The sequence below is a fragment of the Crocuta crocuta genome, unplaced genomic scaffold, assembly GCF_008692635.1.
Source record: "Crocuta crocuta isolate KB4526 unplaced genomic scaffold, BGI_CrCroc_1.0 scaffold41, whole genome shotgun sequence".
Classification (NCBI taxonomy): domain Eukaryota; kingdom Metazoa; phylum Chordata; class Mammalia; order Carnivora; family Hyaenidae; genus Crocuta; species Crocuta crocuta.
In genome coordinates, this window is record NW_027529428.1 from 15733985 (window position 1) to 15752261 (window position 18277).

The 18277-nt window shown below is 44.4% G+C and overlaps 1 protein-coding gene across 1 annotated transcript in view; it reads right to left on the reverse strand.

The window, feature by feature from the left end:
- GLIS3 (GLIS family zinc finger 3) overlaps positions 1–17899 on the reverse strand; it is a 438239-nt gene extending 420340 nt beyond the window's left edge. The window contains 2 exon segments of the mRNA XM_077759313.1: positions 3129–3616; positions 17769–17899. Coding sequence (XP_077615439.1) covers positions 3129–3516 — 388 coding nt within the window. The 5' untranslated portion in view covers positions 3517–3616; positions 17769–17899.
- Positions 17900–18277: the final 378 nt, after the last annotated feature.

Consider the following 18277-nt stretch of genomic DNA (forward strand, 5'->3'; position numbering starts at 1 on the left):
TCACATCATTCCATCACATCATCCCCAAGGTTAAAACCCTTCGGCAACTCACAGTGTGGTCAGGATAGACCCGCACTCCTCAGCACATTGTTCATAACCTTTATGCGGCCTCTGCTGATTCCTCTCCCAGTCTCGTCTCTTAACAGTCTGTACAGCCCCAGGGTGGAATCAGGCAGAAGTTAATGAAATGCACCATGATCTCTCCTTCCAGGTTTTGAGGGTGCTCATCTCTCTATCCAGATTGGGTTCCCAGACAGCCTCCCTCACACACGCACATACACACGTGCCCAGACGCACACATGCAACACACGCACACACACACAACATACAATTTGCAAGACTCCAAGGCTAGTTACTTATCTGCCTAGATATCCTACCCTCCTCCCAGATCCACTCATCAAGCACGGGCTGGGAACCCTCCAAATGTGGCCCCACCGCCCTCAGTGTACCGCTATCAGAGCCCTGACTATGCTTTAACTGCCCATTCATTTGTCTGAATTCTCCTAACTCCCTGAGGACCAGGACTATGTTTTCTTGGCTACTGTAACCCTAAAGCAGTGGCTCACCTACAATATATACTCAATAATTCTCTGTTGAGTAAATGACTGGATGGAGATTAAACAGTCCCGGATCAGGGTGCCTGGGTGGCTCAGTCGGTTGAGCATCTGACTTTGGCTCAGGTCATGATCTCACGGTTTGTGGGTCTGAGTCCCACGTCGGGCTCTGTGCTGACAGCTCAGAGCCTGGAGCCTGTTTCAGAATTTGTATCTCCCTCTCTCTCGGACACTCCCCTGTTCATGCTGTCTCTCTCTCTCTCAGAAATAAATAAAACATTAAAAAATAATAAATAAAATAAAGTAAAGTAGAGTAAAGTAAAGTAAAGTAAAATAAACAGTCCCGGATCACCTATCCTCAGCCAGTTACTGGCTTAGCTTTGGAACTGCCAACCGGTATCTGAAACGGACACAGTCAGCCACCATCCAGAGTGCTACCCAAGCTCCCCAAGGCCAGAAAGGATGGTAATACTGCTGGCCTTGACCCCTGGTCCGTGCTCAGGCCCACCCCATCCGTGCACATCCAGAGCAGGCACCACAAGCTCAGAAGCTGCACAAGGAGCCAGGATGCTGGAAAGAGGGCGCTAGGCGGGCAGCACTAGTGCTGACATTTTACCTGAGCTCCAGGATGTATGACCCCTGAGAACTCACTATCCCTGAATTCCCTGAAACATTTCTCTTAAACCAGGAGTACAATCATAACCACTTCTGGTCACCGTCCAAGTAATATCCCCAAACTCCTTCCCAGGTGGCAATGCTGAAGTCACTTACACTTTCTAGACCTAAGTTCCTGTATCAGTCAATTAACAGCTGCATACGACTCAGGGCCGTCGTGAGCAATATAACTGAGATCACATGTCGGAAGTCCTCAAAACAGTGCCTGACCTGTGCTAAGTTATGACATAATAAATAGAAGTTATTAACACTATCAGCATTATCATTGCCAGCCAGGATTTCAACACAAGTAGATCTGACAGCAAGCTATGGTACACTAGACAAGCATGAGTTGAAAGACTTCACTGGGTCTCCGCCCCCTGAAAACCCAAGTACATGAGCTTGACATCGAGGCACATAGCTTGTCATACCATGAACACAGCAACCTGACAATGGTGCGGTTTGGAGGCCCCGGGACAAGTGTTTCCTAAACTCATACTAAACATCAGTAGGTCTAAGAAACAAAACAACCTGAAACCAAACCTAAACCTAAGCCAATAAACAAATAAACAAATAAATAAATAAATAAATAAGAAAAAAGCTACACATATGTTTCAGGTTTTTCCTTAATCAACCCATTTATACCATGGAGAGGAATACAGAGACACAAAAACAACTTTTTGGTTATTTGCCACATACAAATAATTATTCACCCTAACTGGGTGAGCTGAGTTAAGTGGGTGCATGGCTACTTGGGCTGCCAGTGATTCTATTTGATAGTGTAAACACTTAATATTAACAGTGAAAAACAAATGCTAAAAATACCTAAAGGAACATATAATTGTACTGTTTTACATAACAAAGCTGAGATACACCGTCTTTCTTTTTTCTAGCCCAAATACACATCTCATTTGCAATATAACTCATTAAGTCAACATCGGTTTCTAAAGAGTGTGTGTCATTCCAATAATCTGCTATTCTCCAACAATGATTCTGTGACTTAAAATACATATTATCCAAATACTACTGAATTAAAAGCACATTCTCTCCACATTTCAAATTAACCCAGTTTTCCAGTTCTCCACCAGCCCCGAAGCACAGGCTTCACTCTCCTGTCTAGCTTTCTTCCCTTCTGTCACTAGCTTTCGTACAAAACTTACGGGTTCTGCTCTAGGAATAATTTTTTACCGTTTCTATGTACTAATTCTTCACTTTATTGGCTACTAACATTTCTCCTCTTTTATCTTTTTCTTCCCAAACCTTTCTTCTGGCACCCAACTAGCACAACAACTGTTCCAGCCGCCCCCATCCTCCACGGCCTGCGGAATCCAGCCCCTTTGTGTTTCCAGGGGTGGGATCTCGCTAAACTCACTCTTGCCCTTCCACCACCCACCCACCCTCATCCCTGTTTCTTTCTTTCTTTCTTTCTTTTTTTTTTTTTTAGTGTTTCTTTATTTTTGAGAGACAGAGAGACAGACCACAGGCAGGGGATGAGTAGAGAGAGATGGAGACACAGAATCTGAAGTAGGCTCCAGGCTCTGAACTGTCAGCACAGAGCGTGGTGCGGGGCTCGAACTCCTGAACCACGAGATAATGACCTGAGCTGAAGTCAGATACTCAACCGACTGAGCCACTCAGGCGCCACCCCGCCCCCGCCCATCCCTGTTTCTGATCTCTCTGTCTCGCCTTCTACTCCGCTTCACAGTCCCACGAGGTATCACGTTTGCCACTGTGGCCTCCTCGCCCTCACGCGCACATACACACCCACCCCCCGACCACATAAGCTACATACTACTGAGACCATCGGCTCTGACCCTGATGTTCAATCATGTATTTTTCCATAAGATTTGCTGGCAGGAGGAACAAGGGGGAGGAAAAAATAGTTTCCACTTGTAAAAGATCCCAGAAAGACAATCCTACCTTTCCCAGGATTTGGAGGAAAGGGACTTCCAAACTCCTGCTGCTTTGGCTTTAAAGTGTGTGGCCCTGACATGCCTCCAGCCTGGGTGACCTGGAATCGTGGCTTCCCGTTGGTGAGCACTTGTCTCCGGGGGCTCAAGGCGGGCAGATGGAGGGGGCTCTCGGTCATGCTGCCCTGCGGAGCCAGCCCTCCTCCCGACGCCATCTTGAGACGGACGCTGTTAGTAAGGCTTCCGATAGCAGAGCTCAACATGTTGCCACAGGCCGAGGGGCCAGGAGTCCCAGAGTGGGCTCGGATGGGAGGGATGTGCTGGCCACTGACCATCCCAGGCCCCTGTGGGCTTCCTGATGTCCGGTGGAGACTCATGCTGCATGACCTTCCATTCATTCTGAAAAAACCCCGCGGCCAGGATGGTCAAATATCCAGTGGCACTACTGAGTCCTTTCAGGCAAAGTCCAGTAAGTTATCCATGGTGTGGGTTATTAGCCTGTTTAAAAGAATAAATGCAGGCAGTTTTAAAGGCAAAAATGAAAGTCAGTCACTGTGAGTTTTCAACCTGTGTAGCATTCTATCAGGAAGAAAAGCAGCACTCTTCGCAAAAAGCCTTTTGTGTAAGGCAAGGTCATCACACACATGGTTCCCTGGCAGGCACTCTCCCGTACCGCACTCGCAGCAGACACGGGTTATGGATCACTGCGTTGTTTTGTTTGCCACTGAGCCCTTCTCAATACAGTGCTCTTGGCAATGACAACCAATCAACTGGTGCCAGCCTGCAAAGTGAAACTTCTTTTGCTCCCTAGAGGGTCTGTCTGTCCATCCTAGTTCACTTTTGCCCGGGTGAGTCTTGGGAAACTCAAAGCATCACCTTCATGGGCCGTGAGACCAACACTTCGACGTTTCCAGGAAACAAAAGATATGGCCTCTGAATAAGATCGTGAGGATATTAAGCCACCTCTGACACTTACTGTAAGAGCAAATTTTTCACAGTCCCTAGATTTACAAAAGATAAACATAAGGGCCTGGGATTCTCACAAAGACATCATATGCCCATATTTCCAAATACAGCCGCACCAGGGTCTTGGTTCCGTGATTGTGAGTTACAGGAATGGAAAAAGAATCAACAACACCATACTCTCACCTTCTATTAAGATCCTAGGAAAGGAAGAAGTCTGTGCAAAACACTTTGTGGAAAGCCTAACCAAAGAAGAGCCCTTCTAACAGTAAATACGTCCACCAGACTCCACACACAGGAAATCAACCGCAGTTCCACAAAGCTTCCGTCTGCCATTCCACCACCCCTTCCCTCAAGCAGCAGAGAGAGAACGGAGTACTGATAAGACGGCAGGACGTCATTACCCGTCTGTGTGTCATGATGTCAGTACGCTCTGCTTACAAATCTTTAGGAAAGGCCATTCCTTACCTTGATCTGCAACAGCTCCCCGAAACGTACACAGAGTCAATGAGATGCTTAAGTGTCACTAGTCCAAATGAAGGACAGACACAGTCACGATCTGTATGCTTCTCCACAGATAGGATAGTCATGAAAAGAAGCCAAACCTGGGCAAATGCAGGAAACAGGACTGAGTGCAAAGCCACAGTGGTCAGACAGTCTCAACTGGATGATTCCTGCTTTTTCTGTACAATCCACTCAGTGTCTTGGACAAATATTTCCAACCAATTCCTAAATGAATGGCTCCATCAGTCACCAAGGACAGAACATCACAGAGAGAAAACTCTCTGTGAAGAGTTTTCTTTTATCCTTACAGACAATCAAAAAGTATTTGATTTTCAAGTCAACCACTCACTGTGCCCTCAGCATTATGCATTCCCATATGTTGAGAAACTTCCAAAATTATTAACAGTACAACATTTGGAATGTTTTCCTCATCTTTACCAATTCTCTACTTTATTAAAAATTCTAGGGGCACCAGGGTGGCTTAATCAGTTAAGAGTCTGACTTCAGCTCAGGTCATGATCTCACGGTTCATGAGTTTAAGCCTTGGATCAGGCTCTCTGCTGTCACCACAGAGCCCACTTCCAATCCTCTGTCCCCTCTCCCTGCCCCTCACAAATGTACACTTTCTCTGTCTCAAAAAATAAGCATTTAAAAAAAAAAGAATTCTGTTAGTCTAAGGCACCTGGGTGGCTCAGTCATTAAGTGTCCAACTCTTTATTTCAGCTCACATCATGATCTCATAGTTCGAGAGATCAAGTCCCGCATCGGGCTCTGCTGACAGTGTTGAGCCTGCTTGGGATTCTCTCTCTTCCTCTCTCTCTCTGCCCCTACTTCCCTCCCTCATTCTCTTTCTCTCTCTCTCAAAAATTAAAAAAAAAAAAAAAAAAATTAAAAAAGAAGGAATTCTATCAGTCTGTATTTCATACCACCAGGCCATCCAGTCCTGAGAAATACTCTCATATTTAGCTACTGCCCCTCCCTCCACTATAATCCCCAAGAATGGACAGGTAAATGCAGCCTACCCAAACCTTATTTAAGTTGTTTTATGGAAGAATCAGAAATGAATCCTGGTATCAAACTGGTTGTAAGATGTTGGTTTTTCACATTGGAAAAATTCTAATGCCTTTTCTGCTGTGTCCATTTAAAAAGAACTATAGTGTATTATCGGCTGCTCTGTTCATTCGTGGGTTGATGGTGAGCAAGAGTCATTTAATGTCTCTGTGCTTTGCCAGAGGATACTGGCCACGTATTCTCCACTCATTCATAAAACAGTGTTTTCTGAATACTCTGAACCTTGCAGAAGAGAACCCTTATTCAGTACCAACATAGATAAATAAATATATATATATATACACCCCAATAAATATACATACATATTTATATATAATCATATATATAACGTATATATATACGTGTGTGCGCGCGTGCACGCGTGTGTGTGTGTGTGTATACATAGTATTGGTAATTTGTTGAAAATAAAGAGTCATCCAAAATGACTGGCAGGATGAGTCACTATGAGTCCATGTGACAGCGTCTGCAGATTTGCAGACTATGCCCATTTCCAGGTTTTTAAAAATAAAGGAGTCATTTCTCTGGCAGCAAGATCATATGCAAGCAGGAATTCTCATCAAATATCTGGATAAAAACGCATAAGTAGGTACTTAGCATTGGGTCAGATCATTAAAAAGGTGAGGGTGCAAGAAAAATAAAGCGCTGAGAATTAAGTACCAGACACTCAGATTTGCCTGTCAAACTGGACTTTTATTTTATTTATAAACTGTGCTCCTGTTTTAAATCGCTTTAAGTTGAAAGTAACAATAATAACGAAAATGCACTTAAATTTTATTAATAAAAAAGCAACAGCCAGAGAGTACAGCGGTTGATACCGTAATGAAACACCAGTGGGGCAGTGGCATAGGAGCCGAGAAAAACAGCCTCAGGTCAAAAATAAACTGAATGTGAAAATATGCTTAATAATCCAGTGTTTCACTGTTGGATAATTATGCCAACAGATTTTTCAAGCATTAGAGACCAGGATTTAAAAATCAATTTTTTCTACTGATATCATAAAACATTATATACTTTTTAGCTAGGCCATATGATCATTTATAATCCTAGGTCAACTTGGTAACAAAAAAGGAATAAACTGCTAACTTTTAAGAAAGACACTTCCTCATTGAGTCAGAGAGGGAAAAAAAGCACTCAACTAGAAGGCAGGACACCAGAGTTCTACCTCTGGCACATCATTTATAACTTCTTTGGACTCAGAGCTTTCATCCACAAAATAAGGAAGTTGGTGATAATCACTAAGGTCTCTTGAAATTCTGATCTTCTAGATAATTAAGGTAAGGAAGATGATCAAAAATACCCAATTATGGGGCGCGTGGGTGGCTCAGTCAGTTAAGCATCCAACTTCAGCTCAGGTCACGATCTTGGGATCATGAGTTAGAGCCCGCATCTGGCTCTCTGCTGTCAGCACAGAGCCTGCTTCAGATCTTCTGTCCCACCCCCTCCCGTCCCTGCCCCTGCCCTGCTTGTGCTCTCTGTCTCTCTCAAAATAAATAAACTTTGAAAGAAAATACCCACTTACTATGATCAAGGATAAATATGTAGATTTTATACCTATGGCACTTAAATCGAGGGGACAGGGTAAACAATGAAGCAAAAATAGTAGTATTCATCCACTCCATCAAAGCAAGAGTTAGTAGGAGGTTCCCACGTCAGCAGTGTGCTGAAAGACAACACTTAAAAGACAATCCTGAAAGTACAGTATCAGGATTAAATTTGCCCATGCTTTGCCAAAAAGTGAAATCATAACTAATCAGTATCAAAATCCAAGTGGTAGGATTCCATTGGCAGACAGCCTTCTATTTAAACACGTACTCAAGTTCCCCAGAATTACTTTTTCCTTCATCCTTCAGTCAGTACCCTTCTCCCCTCCCCAAGCTATCAACAGGAAAAAAAAAAAAAAAAAGAAGAAAAAGAAAAAGAGAAAGCAAGGAACGTCTGAAAGTACAAATTTAGGGTACTCTGAATCTGACATATTAATACACTTGGAGTTTTAATTCTCTATCGGTTCAAACAATAAAAATGTTCATTCTGTCAAATGAGTCAAGGTGAGTTCATAAATCCTTCCCTTCGACCACTTTCAAACTCCTGAAACATACTCCTTCGAGTCAGGTCAAAAAGGAAGTTACTTAATTCCTAAGGAAACTTAGGCACAAAACCATTTAGTGATTTCACTAGTTTTCTGGAAAAGCTATGACTGATCAAAATACAAAATCATGACTCTACCTTCTACTCAAGGCTCTAGGCACTGTGGCTCATAGACTAAAAGATTCAACAAATGAAAAGCAACATTAGCTCATCCATTCAAGAACATTCCAAAAACATGAGTTCCATAATGCCTATTTACAGCCAAGGGCTCTTTCTTAGTAAATATCATTAATAAACTCATCTAGAGTCATAATTCATCTGATGAGCCAGTTAATTATTAATTTTCATACATCATTTCATTTCCTTAGGCTACATTTAGCCTTTGTTACATTTTCCATTCCTTATGCCACACGCGTTACTCTTGCCCCGCACAGAAAACCTGATAATGAGACACAAAATACTGTAAGCAAACAAACTACTCCTGGATTGGCTTCTTTATATACATCCAAGCCATCTGAAATAGGGGTTTTATTGATTCTGTTTATTCTTTTCCCTTCAGGTTAACGATTGTATAATTTCATTAACTGCTTTTTCAACATCTCTGCCTTGATCATTAATAGACCCGAGCTATTCCCCTGCCGGTCTCTGGTTACAGCGTTTGTAGCCAGAAGAATATAGAAATGAAAAGCCTATTGACACATAATGTAAGTTATTCTCATGCACGGCTGCGGTGTGAAGCACATTTTGCAATTCAATCAAGGACAGATAGAGCTGAATGTTCTTAGATCCCAGGAGTTCATTTTAATAAGCAGAATGTACCTTGTCCTAACACAGGTGACTGACTCCTCAGAAAAGATTGTATAAACAAAAACCAATCGTGTAAGTCATTTTATTGGCAACAATATAAACACAGCTATATTAGATGAAACCAATAAATCAAAATTATTCTCGTCGCCAATTTTAACGAGAGGAAAGTGCAAACATGGACCCGCGAACCGGGAGGATATTATAGAGGAAATGCATTGAATGTGTACGATACCATTTCTCTAAATTGAAAGGGAGGGCACTGGATTATGATCAAGTAACCCACGACAAAGAAGGGTTGATCACTTCTGTGGTTTTATAACTTTATTCGGTGAGACTGACAGATTCACAGACTTCACAACACAAGTTACACGGAAACAGAGAGGGATGTTTCCACAGCGCTGAGATGCAGAACACAAACTTAGGGAGATCACACATGGGAACCACCATGTATAGATCACACACGCATGCAGCTACTGCCAAGGTCTGATGTTGGTGATGCTAAGAATATCAGTATACTTACTCTGAACACTAAGATGTACAGATATTACTCAGGCAATATAATCACCAATAAAATACAATCTTAAAAAAATCAAAGAGGTTTAGCACTGAGTTCTATCAATTAAAAATTATGAAGATAAATTACTGTTCTCTGCAGAGATTCATGATGATGCTTTCATTCAAGATCACTCGGGAAAGATAACATAATGAACATTATGGATCACATCTGATAGGATCCCTGACTGTTTTCTCTGTGGATTTCAACCCTTTCCTATCTAGAGATACACATATTCTAATTTTTTTATTTATTTTTTTGTTTTGTAAAAATTTTCTCAACAGAAATAATCTTCCTTAAGTATGGTGTAAAATATCTGGCAGTACCTTTTAAACTTAAATTGAAGGCTATGATATTCGAAATGCAGGTAGTAAATACAGACAAGGTAAGATAAAGGGAGAAGGACGGAAGTAAGAGAAAAAGAAATGAGCAAGTCTAATTCAGAACTTTACTCTCCAAATTAGTCAATCCTAACCTAAAAATCAAAGCAGAATTGAGAACTTGCCACATAAAACCAATGATTACAGATTACTAGAAGAAATTCAGAGAACCTCCAGGAAAATATACTGGCAGGAATATTAAAAGTTCAGTAACCTCTCTTAGAATCACTCTCCATACTTCACTCCATTTATGTAACTCTCATACCCCCTTAGTTTACTAAATGTCACCCCTTTCAGGATTAATTACCTTCAAATGTTTCCTTTTACCTTGCCTCAATCCTGAACTCATCAATGAGTACGGAAAGTTCTAGAAATCTGTGGCCCTACCACAAATGGCAAGGGAGAAGGGAATAATTAGGACTGTAAGAAATCACATAAAATGAGAATGAACTTGGAACGAAAAAGATTTTTTAAGATAAACATAGGTATGGTCAGAAAGGTAACCATGCCGCAGCCATAAGTTTCTAGATCTCTAACAAAGTACTAAAGTTTCCAAAGCAGTGTTTTTCAAACTGGCGGCATTCTGACAGTAGGCCCTGAAATCAATTATTCAATGGAAAGGGTGTTTTGTAACAGAACTGACTGGAATAAAATAGAAACTATCAGAGTACATCAGATGGAATCATGATTAAGTACTGTTTTACTTCAGTTTACTTGTGGGTACACATGTCTGTAGATCTTAATGCGTATAGTGTATTCTGGGTAAGGTGAAAAGATGTATTTTATTGTGAATTATAGTCAAAAAGGCATAAAAGCCACTGTTATAAAAGCATTTAGACTATCTGCCTGCCCAGGCACCTAAAAAGAAAAAGAGCTTATAGGAATAGGTAGAGTTGAATAGCCAAAGTAAAACAAATATCAAAATATAGCTGCATTAAATATCCTTTATTTATTTTAATTAATTGATATAAATTATTTATATGTAATGAAGGAAAGATCTAGAAGTTTGACATTTTTAGGTTTGTAGAATTTAAGGATTAAATTAAAAAGGCTGTCTGAACACTGTCCTCTTTCACTGTGCATTTGACTAGTAAATATTATTCGATCAGTATCAAACAAATTGACCAACAGAATTAGGATCAAATTGACCCACAATTTTAGTTCTCCTTCATTGTAGAAGAGAGAGCACCTTCCCTGAAATAGAACTTCATTCTCACAAAGCCAAGGGAGGACAAGTTTAAATTAACACATAACTGCCCTTGAGAACGGAGTTTTTCCAAGGGTGTTCTTAATAGGAGTTAACCATCAGGTCCCATGAAGAGGAATTTGAAATGGAAAAATGAACACATTCCTTATGATGTCACCACTGAATTAATTACCTGAACTGCAAAGAGTGAACACCACATGGCCACGGTTTGAGGCACAAAGACTTCTTCAGAAATATAAAAGAAGAGTAACTGCCTGGATATTTTTCTTTCAAAACAAAAACAAAAACAAACCTCCACCTTTATACAAGAAGATAGAAAGGTAGTAAAATCTGGCAAATGAAAAATGCATTCTTTGTCATTTTGTGCGTGTGGACAAATGACTACTCGGTCTATGTGAAGAGCTATTTACAAAGCTAAAGATCACACTCCTTTCAAAAAAGTCATAAATCTCTACTTATGGAAGATTCTAGAAATAAAACTGAATTTATCACTCACTAAACCAAATATCCAAGCATATTAAAGGGTCCCCCATCCCATGTATCACTGAGTGATTTCTTGCCTTCAGCATAGTTATTACTTAAAAGTGACCAATAAAACTATTTTTAGGGTTGGTAGACAAAAGTTTTATACAAGTTAAATTGTGTTCACTGACATCACTGCAGAAGTATGAACATTCACAACAATGACTAGGCCCTTAACCAACATGACAACATATTTGTTTAAAAAAAAAAAAAAAAAAAAAAAAAAANGGGAGGAAGGGAGGGAGGGAGGGAGGAGAGAGGAGAGAGAGAGAGAGAGAGAAAGAACGAACGAACGAACGAACGAACGAAGGAACAACATGAATGACTCAGTCAAATTAAGAAAGAAGGGGAATCTACTGGTCATACTGAAAAGGTTGGGAAAACATTAATCCATTTCTTCACACGCAAGAAAAACAAGAACTGTACACAGCCCTGGTGTCTGGTTTGCCTTCTGTGTATAGTATTCAGCAGGCCTAGAAGTGAGACTTCTTAGATCTGGCTTGGAACTTGAGGAAGAACTGATATTCAGGAAGTCTGAGCTCCATCAAGGCCCCTGGGACAGGGTCTGACCTGGTGCCGTACCCCTATCTGTCCATCTGCAGTTCAGCAAGGCTTGCCGCACCTGAAGGAATGTGTGCTTCCCATTCTTGGCCCTGAGGAGATCACATCAGCCGAGCGGGGCCCCATCAGCTTCCTTCAGCTCTCACCATGTACAGCCCTCATGACTCCAGGTTTACAGACAAGGCCCCTGATTCTGTTCCCAACGTGGGACATAAGTGGATCCTTGTCTCTGTTCATCCCACTTACTGCCTTAGAGTCCACATGGGTGGTCCTTCCCCTCATCCCTTCCTTTGCCCCTTTCTCCACCAAATCCAGATCCTCCAAACCCTCCAGGTCCATCCCAAATACCCACGTTAGGCCTTCCCCGACCTCTGTTAATATCTCTACCTGTTTGTAAAATGGTTACAATTATACTATTATACGTGGTTCATGGAATTACAAAATAATAAATGAGATAATGCAGGTTACTTGCCTAGCACAGTGCCGGGTACACAGGAGGACCCAATAAATGTTTGTGTTTTACTCTAAATACTTGTAACATTCATAACTTTCTACGTTGCCTTATAGTTACTTGGCTCCGGCTCATCTCCCTGCCTAAACTCTAATCTCATTAAGTTCAGGTGCGCTAATTTACCTTTGAGCTATCACCAGCCCTTATACATACACCGATGGTTTCATGTCACACCTACACATCTATATTGTTCATACCACACGTACCCTACATCCTTACAGATTACATATATTTACTGTATTCATACTTATCACACTGCGCTGCTCATTTACACTGAAGAACCCGGTATCAGAGAAATAGATAATTATATGTTTATAGCCTATATTTATCATTTACTGCCCAAATACAGTCCAATAAAGTGCACCCACATGATCACGAATTCTGCACTCGGGTCTCCTGTGGAACACAGTCTAATCACAGTCGCGTGCTCCCTAGTTTACTCCTTTCCCCAAAAGGAAAGAAGCACAGACACGCTATGCCACTCTTCTGAGCAGAAACATTACTCCTGACTTTATCTTGGCGTACCCACAAACAATTAAAAATCATAGCTGGGAGACAAATACAAGTCATTTCAGCCCTGGGACCAGGCACTTCTTCTTTTGATGTGGGGGTCAGGGACCCTCACGGAGAAACCATCAAATGAGCTTGGAGCTGCAGGGTGGAAGGCACATTCTCCTTCCTCACCTGCGCTGGCTTCACGCTGTACACTTCACCCGTCTCCCTGCCACACAGTCACTGGGACAGAAAATACAGCTTCTGTCCTGTTAGCGTTTTCCCTGATTCTGTCATATTAAGTAATGCCTGGCCAACTCACTTCTGCAAGCTAAACTGTTCCCGCCATCTTTAAAGGGAAATCCAAATAATCTGACCTACTATTATTATTATTATCAGCAAAGCAGACAGACCCAGCAGTACATACTGAACCTTAATACTGCTTATATTAAGGTATGTTTACAGACAGGCAAAATTAACGTATCTGTTAGAAGTCAAGGCTGTGGTTACTTTTGGAGGGAACACAGTGACTGGAAGGCAGAATGAGAGATGTTTCTGGAGTGGTGATAACATTCTAGTTCTTCATCTGGATACCAGTGATTCAGTTGTGTTTAGCTTGTGAAATTTCATCAGTCTTAAGATATGTATCTTTTCTATATGGATATTTTCTTTCACCTCAATAAAAAAAAATGGGGTTTATGTCAACTCTGCCTGAAGTGAATGGAAAACTTGGAACTTGGGCATCTTTTTATCAAACAATGGGTTAGAGACATTTAAAGATTTTGTCATGTGCCTCAGTCTCCAGGGGTGAGTAAGGCAACATGTCTTTTACTGCCAGATTTCCTATTTTATTTATTTTTAAATTTTTTTTAACATTTATTCATTTTTGAGAGAGAGAGAGAGAGAGAGGATGCGAGTGGGGGAGGGGCAGAGAAAGAGGGAGACACAGAATCCGAAGCAGGCTCCAGGCTCCTCTGGCTGTCAGCGCAGAGGCCAACGCAGAGCGGGAACCCACAAACTGTGAGGTCATGACCTGATCTGAAGTCGGATGTCAACCGACTGAGCCACCCAGGCGCCCCACCACTGATCTATTTTTTAATTTTATTTTCAATCCTAATGGATCCTATGAAGCAACCTGACTTAGTGAAAAGTTAGAGTCAAGTCCTGTATGTCTACCTCCTTTCTAATACCCTCTATGGAGAATAATTACGGAAACACAGACAACGACTTCTCTAGGGAAGAGAGTGTGCCTTGGATGCCGCTTCCTGAATTATCTTCTTCAAGAGGCACTTCATCTATATTCGAGAAGAATTACAAACTAACATTCCAACTCCAGAGAGCAGTACCTACAATAAGAGAGACACAAAAGTGAAAAGACTGCCCTCAGACTTAATTTACTAGCAAGAAAGAACACTCAGAGAAAAAAACACTGAGAACGCTCAGCTCTCTTTTGAAGCAATGGAAAGACCTCTCTCCGCCATATGGAAGAATTCAAGGCTGGTATAAAACATTAGTCTGCTATTATCTAAGCCCCCCTGCCCTGCCTATTTTGGCCCAACAGGAATTTGACCCACTAGGTGAACCCTAGAGTCCACTCCACCTCCCCACATACACACAAAAAGTTGCTTTTCTTACTTGGAATGATGACCACTTTCAAGCAAACAAATAGACCCCAGGTATTCGGCCTCTGACAAACCAACTACTATTGGGGAACTTGGTGGAACTGGGCAATCAGAAAAAAGATGCCTCTTAAAAGTGGCCGAGCGTAGGGACGCCTGGGTGGCTTCTCGGTTAAGCGTCCCACTTTCGCTTAGGTCATGATCTCGCGGTTCATGGGTTCGAGCCCCGCGTCGAGCTCTGTGCTGACTGACAGCTCAGAGCCTGGAGCCTGTTTCAGTCTGTGTCTCCCTCTCTCTCTGACCCTCCCCTGCTCACGCTGTCTCTCTCTCTCTCCTAGAAATAAATTAAAAAAAAAAAAAAAACCGGCCAAGCATAAACCAGGCAACGAGGGAGTAACAGCCGCGCTGAGGCTTAACTACTCATACTCAAGAACTGTTGAGTCGTCCGAGCAACAATGAAGACTTCATTCGCCGACAAGGAAAAGAGTTTTTGGAAAGTAACTGGAAAAGAATTGTCCCCTACTCCTCTCAAAAGCAGTGGAGGGTCCAGTCTGGCTGCCACAGACAACTAATGAAAACGGTAGTGCATTTACACGTGACCCTTGAACTTCAGCAAGTTCCCAGTTGCAACAATACTGTAAAATACCACACACTCCTGTCTCCATAGGGCTGCGAGCTTTCCCCCAACCTTCATTTTGGGCAGATCCTTTTTCTGCAAACCTTTGCAGGACGCCCTTGTTCAACACATTACTGAGGAAGTAAAATCGGAGAAGGGAGAAGAGGAGAAATGGGGAGATTTAAACCAAACAAATACAAAAAAGAAAAAAAAAAAAGCTTCCCTGCTTAGTGTAAAAGAGGGTGGTCTAATGGAGAAGGTGCCACAGGGGAAAGGGACGTCTGGCTGACTCCCAAGGCAGAAATGACGGCTCATCAAAGCTTTCAGTGGGGACACGGAGACTTCACACTTGTCTTGAGTTCATCTTCAAACCAAGAAATGCTCTCTGCACTGGAAACTAGGAAACTGGAGTGTGTGTCCAGCATCTGTAGCAACTGCCTCCGGGCGACTGGACAAAACCCTCAAAGTCTCTGGGTCTCGGTTTCCTCTTTGTAGGTGACCCAGCCATCGCCACGGGCCCTGCCAGCGTTCAGTCCATACTTGATACTCCCCGCTCGCGTAGCCGAGGGAACTGGCCCGCTGGGGGGAGCTGCGGTACGTCCCTGTCCCCGCAAACTCCAGCACCCCTCCCCCACCCGCCCGGCCCAAACTCCGGGGAGACACGGAGGCTCTGGGAGTACGGGAGTGGGGGACGCACAGCCCTTTTCCCTGTAAAGGGGGCCGCGATGACAAGAGTCCGGTCCCAACAGACGCTGCTCCCTGCGATTCCGGAAGTACCCTCCACCCCCGCCCCCGGCCCGGGGCTGGAGNGTTGTGCAACCCGGTCCTGAGTAAGCCCGGCCGAGAGGGCGCCGCCGCCGGCCCGCGGCCGGAGCCGGGGGACGGGGACGGGGACCCGGGGGCCGGGGCTCCGGGGCTCCGCCCAAACACCCCGACAAGGCGAGGGAGGGCGCGACCCACACGCCAGAAACCGGCTCCCTCCAGGTACCTCACTGAATCATCCACAGGATGACAAATCCGTCCGGGCCGAGCTTTCCAGACACTTGGGTAACTTCCTCGTCCCCGCGGGGGCTTGTCAGCTCCAGTGAGTAACTCGCCAGTGGCGCTCGGGGCAAGGTGTGTGTCCAGGGGAGAACCGGGGGCGCACTCACGCCTTCCGGAGAGCGGCCCCGCCGCCCGCACACCCACACGGGGTCCTGTACGGGGCTGGAGCCGTGAGCGGGACGGGGCGCCCGGGACGCAGGCGGCTTCCAGACAGCGCTCACACTGTCGCCCCATAAAAACGCACGCGCGGAGTGACGAACCCCAACCCGGCGGGGACGGTGACCGCTGGGTCTGTCTGCGCTTTCTGCGGCGTGGGAGGTGGTGGTTACAGACCTGGCGGCCGCCAGGTCCCGGCGACAAGTTCGAGCACCCCCAAGCCAGGACCTGCTGGGGCGACGGGGACCCGCTCCCGGGCGTGCAAAAACGTCCCTGGTGGAACCTCACAGACACGTGGGAGCCGGACAAGGCAGCTCCGGCCCCGTGTGTGCGCGCGCGGGACCTCACGCCACCCCATCAGGTCCCACTTCTCCGAAGTTTCCCTTCGGCGGGGACTCCCGGAGCCGTGCGTCCTGCAACCTGCCTTGACGGTGCGGCCCTCCGGCCCCTGCTGTTTAAAAGAAAAACCAAAAACACGATCTCCTCCTGATTAAAGAAAACTGGAACACCTTGTTGACTTCCTCTCCGCCTTCGACACTAGGCGCTCTGGGGCAACGCACAACAGGGCTTGGTTACTAATTGAGGGTTGCAGACAGATCTCTCAGAAACTCTGGGGCCGGGGGTGCGCGTACGCTTGCACCCGGCTCAGCGTGGAGAACGGTTTCCAACCCCGGTGTGTCCCCCTGAGCGCTGGCTCCCCCGACTCCCGCCTGCGCGCCAAGTTCCTACGGTGTCCACTTACCAGGTAACCCGGATTTCCACCGCAAAGCCGGGCGTGCGGGTCCCCTTCCCCGCCCGCCTGCGGGTGACAGCGGCGGCCAGCGCGCGCGAGGAGTGACTGGGGCTCCGGCCCCTCAGCGCGCTCCGCGGGCTCTGCCTCCGTCGGAAACGAAAACTCCCATCCCGGCCGGGGGCCGGTGCGCGGAAACCCGGCCCCAGCGCCCTGNTGGGGACGGGCGCGCTGGTCACCAGGCTGGCCAATTTGATGGCTGAGCTTATGGCTCCCTCTCCGCACGTTCACACACACTCCCCCTCCCTTGTGCCTGAGAGTTCAGGGCCTCCAGAACACGGTCACAGCAGCGAGGCACTTTGCCTTCTTCTTGGGCCTTACTTGTTGAAATGGCTTTTTTTTTTTAACATGAAAAATGTGTCAGCTTTTTGACAGGATCTGATGTCAAACAGTAAAGAAGTGGGGGAAAAAACACCAATAGTAAGATGGAGAGAGAAAAACTTTTTAAAAAGTGGTAAATGGCAAAAGCATCTTCTAATATACAGGATTATATGAACACAACTCCGAAAACAGCTAGAGACAGCACAGAGACCGCCCTAGGCATCTTTTCTAAGTAAAGGGTAACCAGAGAAGACATGGAAATGTTACTCGAATATAAAATCCTGAGAACAGGCTGTTAGAAATGGAGGCACACTCCCTGAATATGTTGGGTCCATACAGTGGCACTTTCTCCTCAAGAATCCAATATCCTCACCCTCATACCCCACCTAGGCTGTGACCCAGCCCTTCTGAAGAGGTGGTCCCCAGAAGGCCAACTATCAACAGTTACCCTCGACTACTGCTGGAGGTGCACAGACTTCCATCTTGGGAATCAACGTATATAATGTACAAACATCCTGTAGTTAGGCCTTTCCATGGTGACGCTGAGAATTCCACCAGTCCTTATATTCTATTCTAGGGCTTTCGCTCAAATATAAATTGGCATTTGAGTAGTAGACGCTACGATCAAGACGGACGCCCTCAAGTGCACAAATGACTGGCCCTGGAAAACCAAACCAAAATGAATGCTGACGATTCTCATTGTTGATCAATTTCATTTCAAATGAAAATTGCATTTCATTCTTACTTCAGAAAGAGTATTACCACACAAAAAAGTCCATTTTCACAATACTTCTTAGGTCTTGTTATGATGTACTTTTCAAGACTCCCTTTAGGGCAGGCATTTTTTCCCTCTCCCAAAGACACAAACTCATCGGAATATTAATCATCAGAATATCTGTCAGCAGAAGTAGAGGGAGGGAAATAAATTTGTAAGTGCTGAGGATATGTCATTCTATC